At 33.6% G+C, this 20,190-nt stretch overlaps 2 protein-coding genes and 1 pseudogene across 3 annotated transcripts; 2 read left to right on the top strand and 1 right to left on the bottom strand.

The window, feature by feature from the left end:
- On the top strand, positions 1,590-3,513 carry LOC18586052 (protein SRG1). The gene is made up of 4 exons (XM_007009197.2): positions 1,590-2,035; positions 2,116-2,363; positions 2,581-2,905; positions 3,015-3,513. Exons 1-4 carry the CDS (start codon positions 1,760-1,762, stop codon positions 3,267-3,269), a joined length of 1,104 nt encoding a protein of 367 aa, XP_007009259.1. The 5' UTR covers positions 1,590-1,759; the 3' UTR covers positions 3,270-3,513.
- LOC18586051 lies at positions 3,788-5,852 on the top strand (annotated as a pseudogene).
- Positions 5,972-13,591, bottom strand: LOC18586050 (pumilio homolog 1). Of its 2 annotated transcripts, XM_007009192.2 has the most exons (10): positions 12,490-13,591; positions 9,570-11,104; positions 9,347-9,488; positions 9,081-9,188; positions 8,550-8,762; positions 8,325-8,435; positions 7,476-7,670; positions 6,901-7,075; positions 6,350-6,428; positions 5,972-6,218 (listed from the first exon to the last, which is right to left on the bottom strand). In XM_007009192.2, the coding sequence occupies exons 1-9, from the start codon at positions 13,018-13,020 to the stop codon at positions 6,388-6,390; spliced, it is 3,051 nt and encodes a 1,016-aa protein (XP_007009254.2). In that variant the 5' UTR covers positions 13,021-13,591; the 3' UTR covers positions 5,972-6,218; positions 6,350-6,387. The 2 variants fall into 2 exon arrangements, with proteins under 2 accessions (XP_007009254.2, XP_017984739.1); XM_018129250.1 differs by having other exon boundaries at positions 5,972-6,428.

The raw sequence follows: 20,190 nt of genomic DNA, 5'->3' as shown, positions 1-20,190 counted from the left end.
CAATGAAATATCAGAGTATCCCACCTAGTACTCCTGACTTGAATTCCGAGAAGTGACTGCAAGAAACATGAGAGACATGTACTTCAAATATGAGATACCATCAAATTACAAACTCAATAACATAATAGGAATTTACTCAGTTATGCAATTTTAACAGGTTTATCTTGACAAATGGTACCAAGGGAACCCTACTGATCTATTTCTCTGAGAACTGACTGCAAGAAATATGAGAGACATGCTTAACATATGAGATATCATCAAATTACAAAGTCAATAACATAATAAGAACTTACTCAGCTATGCAATTTTACCAAGTTTTTTACCCATGGCTTTTGTGCGGTTTATCATGACAAGTGATACTAAGGGGACCCTACTAATATATTTCTGAGAAGAACATGCATCAAACTAAATCCAAACAACTCTTGCCTTCTATCCCAGCACCGTAATTTGATTAGCTCTATTTTGCATAGAGAGACATTAAAGTCAGCTGAATCCATTATACCATTACCATCTCTTAAAGAGAGAAGGGAATGAGGCTGTGATTCCATTCCCACGTGCGCATGTCAGCTCATGTTTAATGGGAGTCATACAGTGAATAGCTCATGTAGGTATTTCTCTTTCGTCTACTAATTAGACACATAATTCTCCAGTCTTTTGTTGTCCTGGTATGGTACACATATCACGTGAGGTTATAAAATAGACATGATATTCAACAAAAACCTCTGAATTATTAAAAAAAATTCAAATAAACATTTATTGTTTTGTTACGTTTAATCACATCCATATATTTTTATTTTGAATTAAACAAATCATTATCATTAATAGTTGAATAATTGTCATTAGTTAAAATTAAAGTCTTACATTGATATGTCATTAACATGAAAGGTAGAAGATACCGCATGACGTTATCATTATATCACATCAACATGTTATGTTGTGATTTTATTATAACATATTAATATATCATGTCAATACCTCGTGATATAGGATGACAAGTAGCACTTTGATTAACAATAATTAATCAACAATTAGTTATAACAGTTTATTTGACTCAAAACAAAAGTATAAAGAATTGATTACATGTAATAAAAGAATAAAAATTTATTTAAATTTTTCTAAAATAATTCACGATTTTTTTAAAAAAAATATTATTCAAGTGCATTAAAACGGACAATGTACTGGCAATAAGATATGAACAATGTCATTTTTATACTGTTTGCTTATGTATGCAATGATGCTTGAGGGGCTGATTAAGAGCAAATATAAAACAATTTCAACTCTCTATGAGTGTGACTTAATAAAATATTTGTGTAAGTTTGTTATTTCTTCATTATGGTAAAAACTATGGCCTACAGTTAGAACAGAAAGATCTCCAATTTCTTAAAGTAGAAGACACCATCAAACTCCAAAGTCATGAATGTACAGTAGTAAGAGGACCCCGGAAATTTATTTCCATGAGAAGGATATGAATCAATTACATCCAAACAATCCTTTTCTCCTGTCCTCTCACCCAACCACAAAGAGAACAAAAGTCAACCTCATAAATTTCCTCATCCTAATCTTCGGATATAGACGAAAACAATGAGCAACACCTAATAAACGCCAAGGACACTTGAAAAAATCATTGCATTTTTAATCAACACTATGAATTAGCCAGTCAAACGAGAAGGATAAGTCCAACATTTGCCTGGAAGGAGAAAGCCTGATTCTCTTTAGCTTAGAAGGCGATTTTCTTGTAAAATTTTTTAGTAACTACGAGATGGAACTGAAAGTTGAAAGTGGGGGTATCCAGGAAGATGGGAATTTGGGTTGGGGCAGGTCTTTGCCAGTGCCAAGCATCCAGGAGATAGTGAGGAATGATTCTAATTCAGTTCCAGATAGATACATCCAAGAACACAAGGACAGGCCACAAGTTTCTGAGAATTTGCATGCTTCACTTGACATTCCAGTCTTGGATTTCTCCTTGTTAGCCAAGGGAGATGAAAATGAAAGAAGGAAGCTACACCTTGCTTGCAAGGAGTGGGGATTTTTTCAGGTAAATCTGGGTCAACGAACCCCGTGTGTAGCCTGGTCTTTTGCTTTAGTGAAACAAAGATTTCAATGCTATTTTTACAGATAACAAATCATGGGATGGCAAAGGAGGTCTTGCACAAGATGAAGACAGCTGTTGCAGCATTCTTTGAACTTCCACTCCAAGAAAAAAAGAAGTATGCAATGGCTGCCAATGATCTTCAAGGATATGGGCAAGCGTATGTTGTCTCAGAGGAGCAGAAACTTGATTGGAATGACATTATATTCTTAATCACTCTTCCCACTGAAAAGAGAAATTTCAAGTTCTGGCCAGTCACTTCCCCAGGTTTCAAGTAAATACCTATTTTTCTCGTGCTCTTGACATATATCAATATCCAGCAGCAATCCACCAAAGAAATAGCACTCTAATATCTTCAACAGGCCAACAAGATGCTAAAGTAAATTGTGGCAATAACAGAATCCTAATAATAAGGCACTTCGTGCAGTACCAGTTTGTAATTCAATTCTTTTCTATGTTGCGTTATTCTTTTCTTATAATTCTTTCCACAGAGAAGCAGTGGATCAGTACTCGACAGAATTACAGAAGGTTGCTGCAGAGATCTATGCTAATTTATCAGTATTGATGGGGCTGGATAGAGATGGTTTACTAGAGTTGCTAGGAGAGCTGAAACAAGGAATAAGAATGAACTATTACCCTTCTTGTCCGAGGCCAGATCTTGTTCTAGGCATTAGTCCCCATTCTGATGGAAGTGCATTAACCTTGCTTTTGCAAGATGATGAAGTCACTGCCCTCCAAATTAAACATGAAGAATCATGGGTTGATGTTAAGCCAATTCCAAATTCTCTAGTAGTGAACATTGGTGATGCTATTGAGGTAGTTCATATTCTTCCTAAATTTTTGAAGTTAAACTTCTGAGTGACAATTTTCTATGAGAAAAATTCAAAAGGTAGCTTGTATTTCTTTCTTTTTTTTTCTCTGTCAGATTCTGAGCAATGGCGTGTACAAAAGCATTGAGCACAGAGCCATAACAAATGAGAAAAAAGAGAGAATATCAATAGCAACGTTTGTGTTTCCAGATGAAGAGCAAGAAATTGGTCCACTTGAATCAATGGTGGATGAACTGCATCGCCCTAGAATGTACCGAAAAATTGAGTACGTTGATTATCTCAGGCAAGTTTTAAATAGGAGAATGGAGGGAAAAGCTCACACTGATATTGTGAAGTTAGATAACAAATAATCCAAACTGAGTTCTTCATTTCCAGATTACTAGCTGCATATGTGCAGGCCAGTAAATTAGAAAAATGTCATAACCATATGTTTTACTCCTATATGGCTCAAATAATCTGTACAAGTTTGATTTGGAATGAATGCTAAACCTGTATATGATTTCGACACTCCACACATTTGACCTAAATCATGTATAAGTTCTTGTAATGGTTGCTTGGTTTGATATTCCTATAAATTTGTTCTTGTTTTAGTGATGCAGAAACCTAAGCAGAGAACTCTGTTGATCTCAGACTAGGGCATACCAACCCTGCTTTCTTCCTAGCCAATAATTTGCCTTATTTTAACAGTTCTTCCATGGCTCATCACATGTTTTCATACCTTAGCATAAGTTGCCAATGCTTTATTTTCTTGGAAAATGATCCGGGAAGCCCTGCCAATTTTCTGAGAAGGAAATGCACCAGGTTAAGTTAAAAAAAAAAAAAAAACCATTTATATTACTGAATAATTTTACATCCTAACATTTCTTTAGTCCTCATTAGAGATTAAAACATATTTTTGAATCTTCATATGACAACCTTTTTTCACTGAAAATCAAATTAATTATAAGTTTAGTGATTCTTTAATCAATGAAATAGATCAGAACATAGAGATTTTATTAATCCAACTTGCACTTTTTTTGTAGCCTATTAATTCCATCAGTGTATAACCCCTAAGATTGCATACTGGAAGTTTTCTAATTCTATATTTATCTAACAAAATGGCCCGTCCATCTGAAGCAAAACGCCAAAATGTCCTGAAAGGTTCCTTGAATTAAAGAAGTATCCTTCAAGTCAACAGTGGCAATCTTGTTAACTGATACAGATATATCTGGAAGTCTCGGAGCAGAGACTTTGAGTAGGTAGAAATGGATCCAAAAGTTGAAAATGGAGGTTCTCAGGAAGATGGGGTATCTGGTTGGGCTAATTTTTGCCAGTACCAAGCATCCAGGAGATAGTCAGGAATGATCCTGAATCAGTTCCTGAAAGATACATACAAGAACACAAGGACAGGCAATTGATTTCTGATATCTCACCGGCTTCTGTCGAAATTCTAGTCATAGATTTTTCCTTGTTAGCCAAAGGTGAGGAAGATGAAAGAAGGAAATTAGACCTTGCTTGCAAGGAGTGGGGATTTTTTCTGGTAAATCTAGCAAATGAAAGTTTTCTCGTCTTCTGCTGTTGGAATAATGAATTCGAATGCCATTTTTGACAGATAATAAATCATGGGGTGGCAGAGGAAGCCCTTTATAAGATGAAGGCAGCCGTGGCTGCTTTCTTTGAACTTTCACCAGAAGAAAAAAAGAAGTATGCAACGCCAGAAAATGATATTCAGGGATATGGGCAAGCCTATGTAGTCTCAGATGAGCAGAAGCTCGATTGGTGTGACATAGTACTCTTAATTACACTCCCACCTGAGATCAGGAACCTTAAGTTCTGGCCTGACTCATTACCAGGTTTCAAGTATGTATTCTTTCTCTGTGCTGGTTATGTACAAAAATATCAAGCAAATCCACCGTGGAAATAGCAGTCTTCTCTGCAAGAGGATAAGAAGATCCCATAAAAAATTCTGACAAGAAATATAAAAACGCATAGGCATAAACATGAGCTGATGAGCATACATGCAATCCTGAATAATTTGAATGCACTTCTTGCAATCACCAGGACTAGGCTTCATCTGAATTGCACTCTCTATTATGCATTTTCATTTCTCCTTTCTCAGGGAGGCAGTGGATAAGTACTCGAGAAGTGCAGAAGGTTGCTGATGAGATCTGTGCCAACATATCACTACTGATGGGCATGGCTGGAGAGGGCCTGAAAAGGTTTTATGGCAAGACCAAACAAGCCATGCGGATGAACTACTACCCACCTTGCTCAAGGCCTGATCTTGTTGTTGGTATTAGCCCTCACTCTGATTCAGATATAATAACCTTACTTCTGCAAGATGATGACATTCCTGGTCTCCAAATCAAGCACAAACATAGATGGTTTCTTGTTAAACCGATTCCAAATGCTATTGTAGTAAATGTTGGCCACGTTATGGAGGTTCTTGGTTGTTAAAAAGTTCTGCTGTCTTTGGGCATTGCTAAAGTGCTTGATCATTGTCTTTCTGACTGACAACATTTTCCTTTTTTTTTTTGTCATGAGCTACCTTTATGATTCGTTTGTTTGGGGTTTCATTTTTCAGATTCTAAGCAACGGGATGTATAGAAGCATTTAGCACAGAGCTATCACAAATGACAAAAAGGCAAGATTTTCGGTTGCAACTGCTATGTTTCCAGATGATGAACTGGAAATTCGTCACTTGGAATCAATGGTGGATGATCACCAATGTCCTAGGATGTATAGAAAAATCAAGTATGTTGATTACCTGAGGTATACATTGGAAAGGAAATCGGAGGGAAAAGCTCACATTGAGTTTGTGAAACTAGAAAGCAACTGATTCTCTTTCTCACCTCCTGTAAACTAAACTCTCTTCAAAATAGTTGTATGTGATGTCTCCTGTCATCAGTTCTCCATTATACTTAAAAATTTTACTTGAGCAAGTGATTTTGATAGTATCTGAGAAACAAAACAAAGGTAGCTCTGTATACTAAAGAACAATTTAGCAAGAGAAAAAAAAAAACTCGTAAATTGAGCCAGGATATCAATACTAGCTCAAACATGACACACATCACGGTATGGGAAAAGTTCATTAAATCAGGAAAAAGATAATTCCATACAGAAGAAAAATTCCAGACTCCTAAACACAAAGGCTCTCTCAACCTGATAAATTTGTACAGTCATGATCACAAATTTACTACCTGCTCCCTTTTTACAACCTTAAAACGTGTACAATAACTTTTTATCTCCTCTGCAGATAAAGGCCTCAGCTTGTTCACCATCTGAGCCTCAGCTAACCTGATTCTAGGTATATCCTCCAACTACAATGTACAGTTTTAAGTACAACCGACAATATTTATTTTCAACCAGCTCCCATCTATCCCAAAAAAATAGACGGGGCTGTCATTAGACATGAAAAAGAAAGAAGAAAGAGAGAGGCGCTCATACTAACCCCAGTTAGCTGTACAACAAGTTCATTTCCTACACCATCTAAGCTGCCGGGTTTGGAGTCAGAATGCTGATCCTCCGCTCTGCAAAAGATGAAGCACCGTTATCAGCACGCTATTTCCAACAGTTGGGTATCAAAGACTGCAGTTCTAATAGGGGCAAGAGTAATTGCTGGTACTTTAACAAACAACAAAGACAGTAGCATTGTGGAAAAACCTAGAAGTCTCCAACTATGAACTCCATGTGAAGTATGTAAGGGTCAAAAATGAAACCACCAAGGTCGATTTCTATCAAACCCAAAATAACAGGTGTGCAAGTGTTGTTTACCCACAAATAATTACAAAAACAAAGGGAGAAAAAGCATATATACAAAGTTCTACTTCACAATGCTATTTGGCTGAAGACAAGAAAGCCCGGGCATCCGAAAAGCCATTCAAATGGTTAAAACAAATTTCTATATGGCACATGACTCATGTTTTCAACAATCAGCCAACGCAATGCAACAAAAGAAATCAGCCAAAACCTTATGGAACAAGAGAAATCAAATGCAATTACCTCCAGCTGCAACAAGTTTCTCTACACGTGCAACTATGTGCTTCCCGTAAGTATACTTCTTCAAAGCATTCAAGTGAACCTTTATTCGGTTGAGAATTAATTCAAGCTGCTGGTCATCACAGGTTTCCAGCACTTTCTGTACAACATAGTTTGCAAACTGATCTTTCATCATCACCTAACAAGAATAAACAAAAACCAAATTAAGGAGAAGAAAGTTGAGAAACCGTGAAGCAAAGCTAGAACATGTAAAAGCATTGAAAAGTTAACAGAAACATCACTGTCCTTCAAATTGTTTTTACAAACACAGAAACCTAGTAAGTTCCTGTTAAAAAATAGAAATAAAAGAACCATCGACTTGAGAAAAGATGCCATATTCTCAACATTATTCTTATGCAGCCTCATGAGAGATAACCTACAAAACCCCAAGTTTGTATCATCGGGAACCATGATATCTCCATGGACAGCGCAGGGAAACAAGGGTCTAAAATATAAAACAATAGCAAAAGCAGAAAATGAACATGCATTAATGCTTTTCAGTTTAGTCAACAAATGGCCACAAATGGTGAATCACAAACCTGAAGGGGCTCATTTTCATCAGTGGAACCAAGCATCTCATCGACCAGGTTTTGGCGTTCTACAGGAGTTCCAAAAGTTAAACACTTTTCTATAACATTAGATGCAAACTTCTGCTGGCTCATTTGAACTATCTGCCCAGTTAGTTTCTTGATTATTGCAGAGCGCTCATGTGGTTTCCCATGCTCCAGAACATGCTGTAATATTATTAGAAGCAAGCAGTCAGAAGAAGATGATCCGGAACAACCAAATACAGACATGTAAGGGGCAGAAAGAGGGAAAGATCTTTAGCTCAATTCTGAACACAAGACAAACAAGACAGGCTAAAAGGCACAGAAGCAATGGCTGCAAGTAGATTCCATCTGATGCTTTAAAACAATAACATTGCGGGTACAGATTCCAATGTGTGTGCATTGGGGGTTTGTAAACTACTTCAAGCTCTCCAGCTAGAACTTGTCCAGCATTCTATAATTGACACAAGTAGTTAAGAGGATAACTTATGAACATCAACTAGGACCACTAAGCCTGTCCATTCAACTTTTATTTCGGAAGGAAAGACCAGAAACGCAAAATGCAGCTTATTGTAATGCATATAAATTTTTACCTTAATCAACAGATCTGACAGCATACTTACAACAAATTTCCATAAGTTAGATATTTTCTAATCAACCATGGGATGCAACTTCGCCCATCATCGTGGTATCATAAGAATAGATTTTTCTATAATCAATATAATTTTAAATACAAACTAGAAAAGGAATTGCTCTCTCAAAAGAACCATTTACAAGATAATACAGAACCAAATGAAGCTACAAGGACAAGGTAAAGAGCAGCCAAAATAAATGACAAACCTGTACAACATAATTCCCATATTGGTCTTGAGCCAACATGCAAACAGACTGCAAAATCTCATCCATCATTATATGTTGGGTTTTTGCTTCATGACAATGCTCTAGGACTCTCTGTAACAAAACATATGTACCATTACGAAGTCAGAACATTTGAATTTATTTGTCCCAGGCCATGATACCCAAATGAAAAACATATGTTAAATTAGCAACACAAAGTCTTTAAACCTGAATCACTCGACAACCATATGGATGAGTGGATAGTGTCACAACTTGATCGTAAAATGTTGAAACAATAAACTGAATAGCATCTTCAGGTACGCATTCTATACACTTCTGGATAACATGGTTCCCGTTTTGATCACGTACACAGCGCATAACATGTCCATCAAGCTCTTTGACCATTCTAGTCTTCTGGTCTAGCTCAACAACCTCTATAGCCTGAATAGCAGATCAAAGAGCAATACATGCAAAAGCTTTAGTTCCATTGCAATGTCAAATATAACAGCATAGATTCAAACAGCATCGTAATGAAACAGCCATTCTGTCTTAAAACAATCATTAAATTTTATACAGCAATGCCTATAATTTAATATAATATGCATCATTGTGCAGGTCAAGCCACATGCAATTAATGCTCGTATGAATTAACCATTCCATAGATTTTTGGAAAATGAAAGATTCAGCTCCAGCTGGAAGAACAAGTTTTATATGAAATAAAAAATAACCACAACAAGAGTAACTGTCCGGGAAATCCACCTTCTGAATCACTCGACAGCCATACATTTGAAGGCTAAGCGTCAACACATGCCCAGTCAGCTGGTCAGCCAGTTCTCTTATTTGGGATGCAGATCCATGCTCAAAAAACTGTATCCGCGGATAAAGAAATCAGTTGATGAGCTTTTGGTACAGATTTTGCAAGATGATTGCACAAATTATCGCAAAAAGAGTCAAAGAAGAAGAAAGAAACATACTTAAACCTCATAAGCATGTCATAAGAAATTTTGATACTCAATGCAAAATACCTTTTGAATCACATAATTACCAAACACATCAGTCATTAAAGAAAGTGCTTGGGGCATGATTTCATGGAAAACCATATTTTTCTCTTCTATTGTGGCTGTCTCAAGTTTCTGCTGAATAAATCGACTCCCATACTGATCGGCACTGCTTATATAAGGTAGTTAGCAAATGCACTAAACCTTTAGAAGTCCACAACAAGTGGAAAGGAGTTTAACTAGAATTTACCTGAACTCAACAACATGACCTGCAATTTCTGAAAGTTCAAAACATTTAGTTTTGTTGCTTTTAAATTCATCTAGCAAAGAGGATGCAAAACTTTCATCCAAGTTACCAGCAGCTTCTGAATGCCAAGCCCCCATGACTCCACCAGGCACATTCCTCAACCCAGAAGCAAAGCGCATGTTTCGCTCACTGTGTCGGACAGGACTTCCAGACCCTACAGCAGAGTTTGGAAAAAGGGGACCTGCTAGGGGACTTCCAGGATATGACATGCCAAGAGCAAGCGCAGGATTTCCATAGTATGATTTCTGTGGTGAAAGAAGTGCCCCTAAGTAAGCTTTTTGAATACCAAGCAAATCCATGTATGAATTACCACTGTACTCCCTATCAACCATGGCATCATTGAGAGCTGCAACCTGTGCAGCAGCTAATTCATTTGATCTCAAGTACTGAAGATACAATGGGTCCAAGAGTGGTGCTTGGAGAGCATTTCCTGAATTATGGTTTCCCAATCTACTAAGATTCTGCAGTTCCACTGCTGCAGCCATCAAATTTGGATTCATAGCCAAACCTCCTGCCAGTGCTCTAGATTCCAAGCCAGTTCCTCCCATTGCAGACAGAGCAGCAACATTTTCAAATAAAGGTGGCAAAGAACCAGTCCCAAGTTGGTTTCCCATCATGGGGGGTGATGAAGGATTTATAGAGAAGCCACTTAAGCCATAGTTTGGAAATGGAGAATTCATGTTATCCAGATTCTGGTGGTTCGGAGGACTTCCTGCACCATTGACTGTGGGTGTAGAAGATCCCTTCGAGTATGAGTTAGCAGATTTACGGAGTTCAACCTGTCCATCAGCCATTAAAGAAGACTTCTTAAAGTCCATACCAACTCCACTGCTTTTACCCATATTCAAATAGGGTCCTTTAGCAGACTGAGCAATAGAATGTGAATGAAAATGTTCAGGTTCCAACTTATTCAGGTATGAATTTTGTTTGATATGCTTCTGATCAACCTGTCGATTGATGAGATTCTGGTTGTCATCAATTCCATGATGAGCCTGTGACCGTGAATGATTCTCTTTATCTATCACACCATTTGTTGACAGATTCAAGCCAGACAAAGCAGCAACTAGCTCTGCAGACTCACCCACACTTGCTGAGATACCATTAAAACTGTTGGAACTGACACCATTGAATGAATTTGAACCGGTCACACTTCTTTTGTCCATGGAACTAGACCGGCCACCAATGGGTGGAATGCGAGGACTAGGAGCCCTAGCTGCAAGTTGAGGATCAGGGGTGGTACTTCTTGACAAGGATAGACCCAAAGCAGAAGCATAAGTATGAGAAGCTGAGGAACCAACATTTTGGACTGAAGGCATTCCTGGTTTATTTGCACTAAAGCGTAAAGCATCAACAGATGTTAATTCATGATGCAGATTAGCAAATTGGGCTTCAGAACTTCCATTTCCATCATCAAATGCATTGCGGCTAGCTGGACGAGATGGGTGCCTTGAGGCATTCGTTACATGATTTATATCATCCTACATTTCAAAATTAAACAATAAAGCTAATAGCAAAAGAAAGGGAGAATGACAGGGAGAGTGGAAATATACAGTTTTAGAGCAGCATCAATGAAAGCCAATAACCACACGCACAAGTGTACATTATGAAATGCACAAAATAAAACATGCAAATACCATATGTTCAAGAAGTAAATTTAAAGAAGACCATTATAAAAAGACATTATGAATTCTTACTTCCAAAAAATTATGTACCCAAAATGGAAAAAAAGAAAGCAACAAGATTCTTTGTTAATTTGTTGTTCAACAAAGCAAAGGTCACAATCACATTATACCGGATAGAACTATATGCTTAGGGTTGCTATCACACATTTACTTAATGCAAACATGTGTTACATAACAACATCTGCAGGAAGGATCTAAAAGTGGAATTAGTATTTCAACTAGATCTTACAGGCTACAAGCCATTACAAAGCAACTAATGAAACTTTCCAAATACACAGTAGAAGTTAAAATAATTTGACCCTCAATGCCACATTAATTACAACCATCTTCCCAACTATGCAGTAGAAGTTAAAATAATTTGACCCTCAATGCCACATTAATTACAACCATGATTAAATTAGAAAATTTTGAAAGGTTATCCCAGTGTAGGAAGTTTATTTCCCACTCAATGCCTCAACAGTCCAGGGTGCCAATCACTTTCCACCACATTACTGATCCAAGGCACAACTGTCATCCCACAAAAAGCCAATGGAAATTATGCTGTTAACTCTTTCTCTTCTTATAAGATAGTGACAGGAACAACCTTCAATGCACATCATACAACAATATTTGATAGGCAAACATCCTGACAGAAGCTAGCCATACAAGGGACAACCCAACCAATATGCAGCACTTAATAGCAAACATAAGCAAAAGAATAGGTGAATCATTCCCATTCGCAGTTTCAAAAGCAGACTTATTGCAACTTCTTTGATATTACAGGATTTTCACTAAAAAATAAACAAAATTTAACAAACCCAAAGAAAAAGGTAAAAAATATGAAGCATTATTGAAAAAGCCAATTGTCAAAGCACAGATGTCCAATGTCAAGCCTGACAAATTATTCTGCCAAAAAAGCACCATCATAAAATAAACATTACACACTGCAAATAACCAAAGGTTCAAGTAGGTAACCCGTAACGTATTTTGCATAAAGCACAGATTATTCAGTTCAAAACACTCAACTTCCAATCAAAACACCTAGTTACAACATACTAAAACATCACTAATTTCAAGAAAAGAAACCAGAACAACATTGACAACTCTGAAACTGTACTAAACCTTATCAAAATCAAACTGAAGCAAACACTATCAATCCACAATAAACTCAAAAACAGTGTCAAAATATACCGAGTCATCACCTGAAAGATCTCAGCAATGCTCTTCTGCCTAGTTCCCAGACCCCCCAACCCAGGCAGCCCTATCAACCCATCTCCTCCTCCCCACTTTACCCCACTACCACCACCACCATTCTCCTCCTCCTCTCCAAACCCTGGCTGCACCGCAAAAAGTGACCTATTCTCATCGCTCCCATTGTTCCCATTATTCCCATTCCCTCCTTGCAACCTCTGAGCAAACCTCCAATCCTCCCTTGACAACAGTGGAGGAGGCAATCTTGGGTTCAGATTCCCATTGGAATAATAGTAGTTCACATAGGCTGGATCAGCCCTGAGCTCCTCCTCACTCAAGATTCCACCTTTACTGTTAAATAAGCCACCAATTGAGTTCAATGAACCTTCCACAGTAGGAGGAGCTGAGCCACTTCTATAAATGTTCAGTTCCTTCTCTAGATCACTCGATATACTGTCGGTTGCCCCATCTTGATGCTTTTGGTCCCTAATAAGCTTCCCTAAGTCCTCAGTGAAATCTGGGTTTTTCAGCATAGACATCATCTTTGAAGATGATGATCAGCTCAAAATTGATATGTTGAAAATGGGTTTTCCACAGGCTCAAAAGCTTTGATTTCTGTGATCGAAACTAAGAACCCATTAACCTCAAGTATTGAAACTTGAACTGGGAATCAGCTTAAGATTGATATAACATGAAATGGGTTTTGCTTCAAAGCCTCGAAGGTTCTGGTTTTTTGCGATCAAAAACAAAAAATAAAAAAGAGAAAGAGAAAGAGATGAAAACTTAAGGCTGGGTATCAGCTTAAGATTGATAAAAAAAATAAACGGGTTTTGCTAAAAAGGCTCCAAAGTTAAAGTTTCGTGATCAAAACTAGAAACCCATTTCCTCGAATTTTATTAAAAAAACAAAGCAAAACAAAATAATCAAGCTTTTTATATTTTTTTTCTTTGAAACATGATTTCTTGCAAATTTACAGATGTATTTACAAAATTAAGGGGAAAAAAACGACAAATATAGTAATCAGATTGGAACTGAACAAGAGAGTTGGCGTTTGAAGGTGGAGGCTTTTGCCATATCGAGACAGAAAGCACAGAACAGAGAAGAGAAACAGAGAGCAAGTGAAGTGTAAAAAAAAAAAGAGTGATAAGCTAAACCGGTGGAGAGATCTGAGCCGTTGGATGAAAAGGAATGACGGCAATGATTAATCCTAGGGGGAGAAAGAACTTTATTCTTACAAGGCAGACTTTTTAGGGTTTTAACTCCAAGCAATTAAAATTTAATTACTGGGTTTTTTATTTTTAACAGTTTTATTTTTTTCTCAAGAATTTCAAAAATTCAATCCATAAATTAAAAAGGACACGTTTTTTTATTTATTTCAATTTATTGCTTAATTAATTAAGCACGTTGTTTTTATGTATAATTTAGTTATAAAGATTGAGTCGTCTTAACTGTGTTTGGCTTCATAGAAAAAAAAATTCTAAATCCTTAACAAGAAATTTTCTCTGAAAATTTAGAGGTAATTTGTAGTTTTTTTATTATCAACAACCAAATATCCCTCTCTAAAGAAAAATGTAAAATTGTTTCATAGGATCTTATTTTTACAAAATAAGGGTCGATTATAACTATAATGTGTGATCTTGATGAGTATCAAGAATTTGAGTAGATAAAACCGTGATATCTTATTTCACATTTAATATAAATGTTATTGTTAAAAATTAAAATTAATTAATATTAATAATTTAAATTTAAATTTTGATAGATTACATAATTTAAATTTGAAAAGTTATTAAGTCGTACTTAAACTTGAGTCATTATGAATTTTGAATTTTTTTATGATTAAGTAGGACGAGCCCTTTTAATTTTACTTATTAAAAATTTTAATTAAAGTAATTTATGCCCTTTTAAAAAATAATGATAATTTGTTTTTAAATTACATAAATTAATTTCAACTTTCAAGCCCTTTACAAAATTTATAGGAAATCTAATAAATCAGAATAATATACAGTGATGTTGATACGTAGCCAATCGTCTTCAAATATCTCAGTCAATGGAACTACTACACGTGGCGTAGGAGTTGGGTCCCATTTTAACTCTTTTAGACCAGGCCAACTGGTCATTTACGTTTATAACACCATCATATTATATGAAAAGACCAAAATAGGCATAAGAAAAGTATTTTCTCATGTAACAAAAAGAATGTAGGAAGATATTTTCAACTTTTTCCCAATAGCTGGACTTTTTTATATAAAATTAATAAAAATTACATTATAAATACTTTTTTATTGAAATTTGGTTTTAGTTTCTCTATCTCGAATTTAATGAATTTCGTCAACACACTTTTATTAAAAGTCAGATTTAAAAATAATGGATAATAATGCTAAAATTTTACTTTTAATTTCAATGATGTGACACTTTGATAATGACTTAATATATTAAAACAGATTAATAATTTTAATTTATTATTTTACTTAAATAATAATTATTTTTAAAAAATCTAAAACTTTAGTATTTTTATTAAAAGTGAAAGCTTTTGTATTAAAATTTGTCGCATGCTTAAAAACATTTTGATTAGTATATCACGTTATAAACAAAAAAAATTGGGTGACCAAATCTAATTACAAATAGGTTAATAATGTTATCAAGTAATAAAAGTGTAAGGATTATACTCATTAAAATTTGGATAAATGACTAAAATCATGTAATTCAGATAATAGAGGAAACAAATTCAGACTTAAATCATAGGATTAAAAATATAATAATTGGAGATATTTTGAAACAATATTTTTAATAGAAAAATAGTTGGGAAGTGGGAATATGAATTAGAAAGGAAAAAAAATTCATGGCAATATCTACACTTCTAGGGTTGTGTGAATAGTTAATTCGGTAAAATCGGTTTTGAAAATTTCAAAATTGAAAAAATCGAACTCTTCTTCTCAAAAAATCAAAATTGAACAGAAGTAGTTTAATAACCATAAAATCAAACACTAAATTACTTTGATTGATTTGATTCTAAGGGAAAAAATTGTGAGAATGTGACATTTTTTTACAAGATCTCATGTTGACATTATTTTTATTTTGTTTTTTAATTTTTTAGATTTTCTTTTATTTTGTTTTTTATTTAAGTAATAAATGAAAAATTCTGGTTGGTTTTTTGAACTCAAAACTCAGTTATTTTTTTGAAATATTACTCAATTAGGTTATTTCGGTTATTTTAGTTGAGAAAATTTAAAATCAAAAATCGAACCGATTAAACCATTTTAATCGAACTTAATTAACCTAAATAATCAGATACCGAACTAACCAAATTAAAAAAATTAAAACTTAATTCGATTTAGTTTGGTTTGATGTGATTCTTCGATTCGATTTGAATTTTACAGCGCTATACACTTCCATACCTTTCTAATGGTTGCCAAACTATTATTTATGGAGTTGCACGGCTAAATTAAAACTAGGAGACCATGGAGAAAATTGTTATATTCAATTCAAAGAAAAAAAAACCTTTATTTTAAGGATTTTTTTTAAATGGGCCTCATGTATAAAGTGTTTCTGATAATAGATCTTCTCATAATTTTAACTGTTTTTAATCAAGAGAATTAAAATTTGGCTAAAATTACCCTTAATGAAACAAACTCATTTATTTGGTTCCGCGTCTCAACCCGAAACTTATTAACAGGTCAAGTATGTTTAGGTTTGCGCCTCAAACCGACTCATATTCTTTGAGTTTTTCTCATCAGACTATTTATCTCTGGAGTATTCCTTATCATAAAGAAAAATGTTTAAGCATTTTGAGCATTTTAGAGAAGTTTTTGATACACAAGGAAAATCTTTGAGCGTTTCGAGCATTTTTAAGCATTTTGGAGTGAACTTTTATATATGAAGAAAAACCTTTGAACATTTTGAGCATTCTTTGTCAAGTAGGCATATTCATTAATTATGTTGTTAAATGGAATATTGTGTATCGTTTGAAGTTGTTGATCTTGTTAAATGGAATTCAGTAGTTTTGCTAGTTTTTGGGCATTCATGATTGACTTTGGATATTGCGTGACTGACTTTAGATATTACGTGACTAGTTTTTAGGCATTATGTGACTGACTTTGGACATTACGTGACTAGTTTTTAAGTATTGTGTGACTAGTTGATATAGCATTGTGTGACTAGTTGATATATATTGCGTGACTAGTTAGTAAGGGATTGTGTGACTTAAGCATTGCTTAAAAACTAGTAACGCAATGCCTAAAAATCAGTCACGCAATGCCTAAAACCAATCACATAATACCAAAAATCAGTCACATAGTGATTAAGTCACGCAATTACCTAAAAACTAGTCTCGTAATACTTAAAAACTAGTCTAATCAATTCAACTCCTTAACTTTGGGGTTCTATGAATAAACTAATAAACTCAAGAACCTAAAACGTATACTTTTTTTTTTTTACTAAGCCATGAAATTGTGCAATTCATAAAAGATAGGTTACAAAACTCCATAACCCTCTAAAGCAAGACAAAATATATCTCTATCAAGAGGGTCTTGCTCACTCCCCTTATACAAAAATAAAATATACTTCCTCTACAAAATATTCCTTTAACAATTTCAACTCAAAATCCCATAAAAAAAATCAAAATCCCCAATAAAGATGCTTAACAATCATCCCAATCTCAAACACAATAAAACCGTGAACCATCATAAAACTCATCAAACATGCTTTAGCTATTCCTTCTCTAGGAGCCCATCATCTTAACCAATCCGATCCAACTCATCAACACAGACATCTCCATTGCCGCACACCTTTCAAAGCAAATCATCACTAGAAAGCATCCAGTTACCACATTCATCATACTGCCTACAATCACCATAGAAGAGCAAAATCATTGTTCATTGCCCTTGAGAACCCCAAGATCCACCATCTACAAAAATAAAACAGAATAGGAAAGAGCTTGATGTCATCTATGTTCTTTGAATGGCGAGATAAACAGCATTTGACTAGAGAGAAAAATCGAGATTTAATTTTGTAATTTTTATTTGGATGGCGGGATAGAGAAAACTGAAACCATTTTAATTTATCTGAAGTTATTTAAAGGGTATTATTGTCAAGTCATGTAAAAAATTGACTAAAAATAATTTAAATTATAAAAAATTATATTTTTGAATTGAGCTTATGAGAAAAGTTATTTATCACAATTTTCTCTTATTTTAATGTTGAGCGATATACAAATTGTTAATCTTTCTTTATTTTTTTTATTTTCTTTTACTAGTAAGATTCAAGACAAAATGGTAATGTCACATGCATCTTTTACTAATGTAAAATACGTTATATTTTACTCACTTGATTGTGTAATTCTCTCTTTGCATATACTCTTTCACTTATAGGGGAGGGAAAACCCACCTTGATTCGAATTTAACTCAATGTTGTATCTTTCAAGAAGTCCCACATTAGTAAAAAGTTTGATAAACTCTTATAACATGTTCACGAGCTCACATTTCAACATAAAAAGACATATATAATAGGTGAAAGATGACATTTACTTATAAACCCGAAATTTATCTCATTTCTTATTGATGTAAGATCCATAACAGTAACACTTGTGCATAAATTTCTTTAATTTACAAGTGATCATCGAAATAAAATCTTATAATAATAATAATAATAATAACCTTTGATGTATTGAAATATATTTCTTTAAATTTTTACAATTTGTTTTGATGGATAAAGTTTTAATTATTTAAAAAAATCTTATAATTCACTTTTAAAACATTATAAAAAAATAAAAGGCCATCAATTACCTTTAAATAAATTAATAAATTATTTGAAGGAAAATTTTGGCCAAAACATGGACCAGTCTAGCTAATTAAATTATCCCACACACTTTAACATAGAAACAGCAAATTTTAATTAACAACCTAAATCTGGGGTCGATGAGTTTGCCTTTTGATTATTTTAATATGGTAGCAAAAGCAATATTAAGCTTTTAATTATGTGGGGAAATGTCAGCTTTGCCTAATCTTTATCATACAATGTATAAAGACATACACTTGCATACATGTGATGCTGTTCGGTCTTTTATAATGCTTTGGTACGAGAGTCACGTGATCTGTCTCTTTGGCCTTTGCATTCTTTAATCACATAATTAATACCCTTAATCCATTCATAAATGTAATTATTATTAATTAAATACCATTACTTTAATCAGATCTGACAATTCATGTTTTCGTGTCTTAAACGTGTCAGATATGAAACACATTAAGATTAAATACGAACACCACACAAATAATATTCATGTTTTAAATCTAAAACGCGTACACGTATATATTTAATAACCGTGTAACACGACACGACACAATTAACACATTCGTTAAACACATCAATATACGACACGACATGATTAATAAAACAATTAATACATTTAACACAATTAAATTAAAAAATTTATAATTAACTATAATAATATTATTTAAATTTAAAATCAATAATTATAACAAAACAAAATAATAATAACATCAAATATAACAAAACAAATGTTCAAAATTAAAGTTTATACATGATATAATTACATTATTATCTTTCCAAAATTTAAAAAAAAATTAAAATAATTGTTTAAAATTATTTAAGTAAGGTTAAAATAATCTTGGATTATTAATTTTTAACAACTTGATAAACGTATTACATATACACGTCTAAACACGATTAATTAAATGCGTTACTCGTATTTGACACGTTAAGATACGAAAATTTTTATATCTTAAACGTGTCAAACACGGAACATGTTAAAGCTAAATCCAAACTTATTTAACCCCATGTCTTCCCATGTCGTATTAACATACCGTATCCAAAATTATCAAGTCTAAACCTAATTGTATGCTTAAGTGAATATCAATCTCTTATGACACTCTTTTGCTTTTTTTTTTCTTTAATTATCACAAGGTTTATATAAAGATATAATATCTAAAAAACACTATCGAATTATTTAAACAATTCAAATATTATTTATCATTTTATGTCATGTGACGTTCACATATCATAATTAATAATAACGTGGACATGCTGATATAACATTTTTTCACAACTGACATCAATGTCATATCGGTATCATGTATATATAAAATGGCAATTAGTTTACCATTAATTCATATTGGACTCAAAATAAAGAATTTGATTAAATATGATAAAAATAAAAATTTATTTAAATTTTTTTGAATAATTTATTATATCTTATTTAAATAAAATCCGTGCTGTCCTTTTTGCTTTGCCTCTATTTGGTTAAGGGTGAGCAAACTGGTGGATTGGGTGGTTTGGTCTACTATACTTAAGGACTAAATGGACCAATCATTTTTAAAAAATCGACCAAATATAAAAAAAGACAAAACCGACCAAACATAGAATTGGTAAAGTTGGTCTGATTTTGGACCAATGGACCAAAGTTTTATCACTATTTATTTTGCCAATTATAATATTAAAAATTATAAACTTCATCCATAATTATATATATATGAAATTAATTATATAATTTATATGTTATAATGTTTTATATCAAAGTTTGTATAAATAATAACTAATTATAAATAATATGTTATAAAATCTAAAGTGATAACTAATAAAGTTATTAAGTGTAATCATATAAATAAAGTTTATTATAAATTATAGTAATGTTTATGTATAAATTAAATATATGTATATATAATATATTTATACAATTATATATATTCATAATATTTTAT

Source organism: Theobroma cacao, chromosome 10 (assembly GCF_000208745.1).
Source record: "Theobroma cacao cultivar B97-61/B2 chromosome 10, Criollo_cocoa_genome_V2, whole genome shotgun sequence".
Taxonomy (NCBI): domain Eukaryota; kingdom Viridiplantae; phylum Streptophyta; class Magnoliopsida; order Malvales; family Malvaceae; genus Theobroma; species Theobroma cacao.
This window is presented reverse-complemented; position numbering and strand designations above follow the sequence as displayed.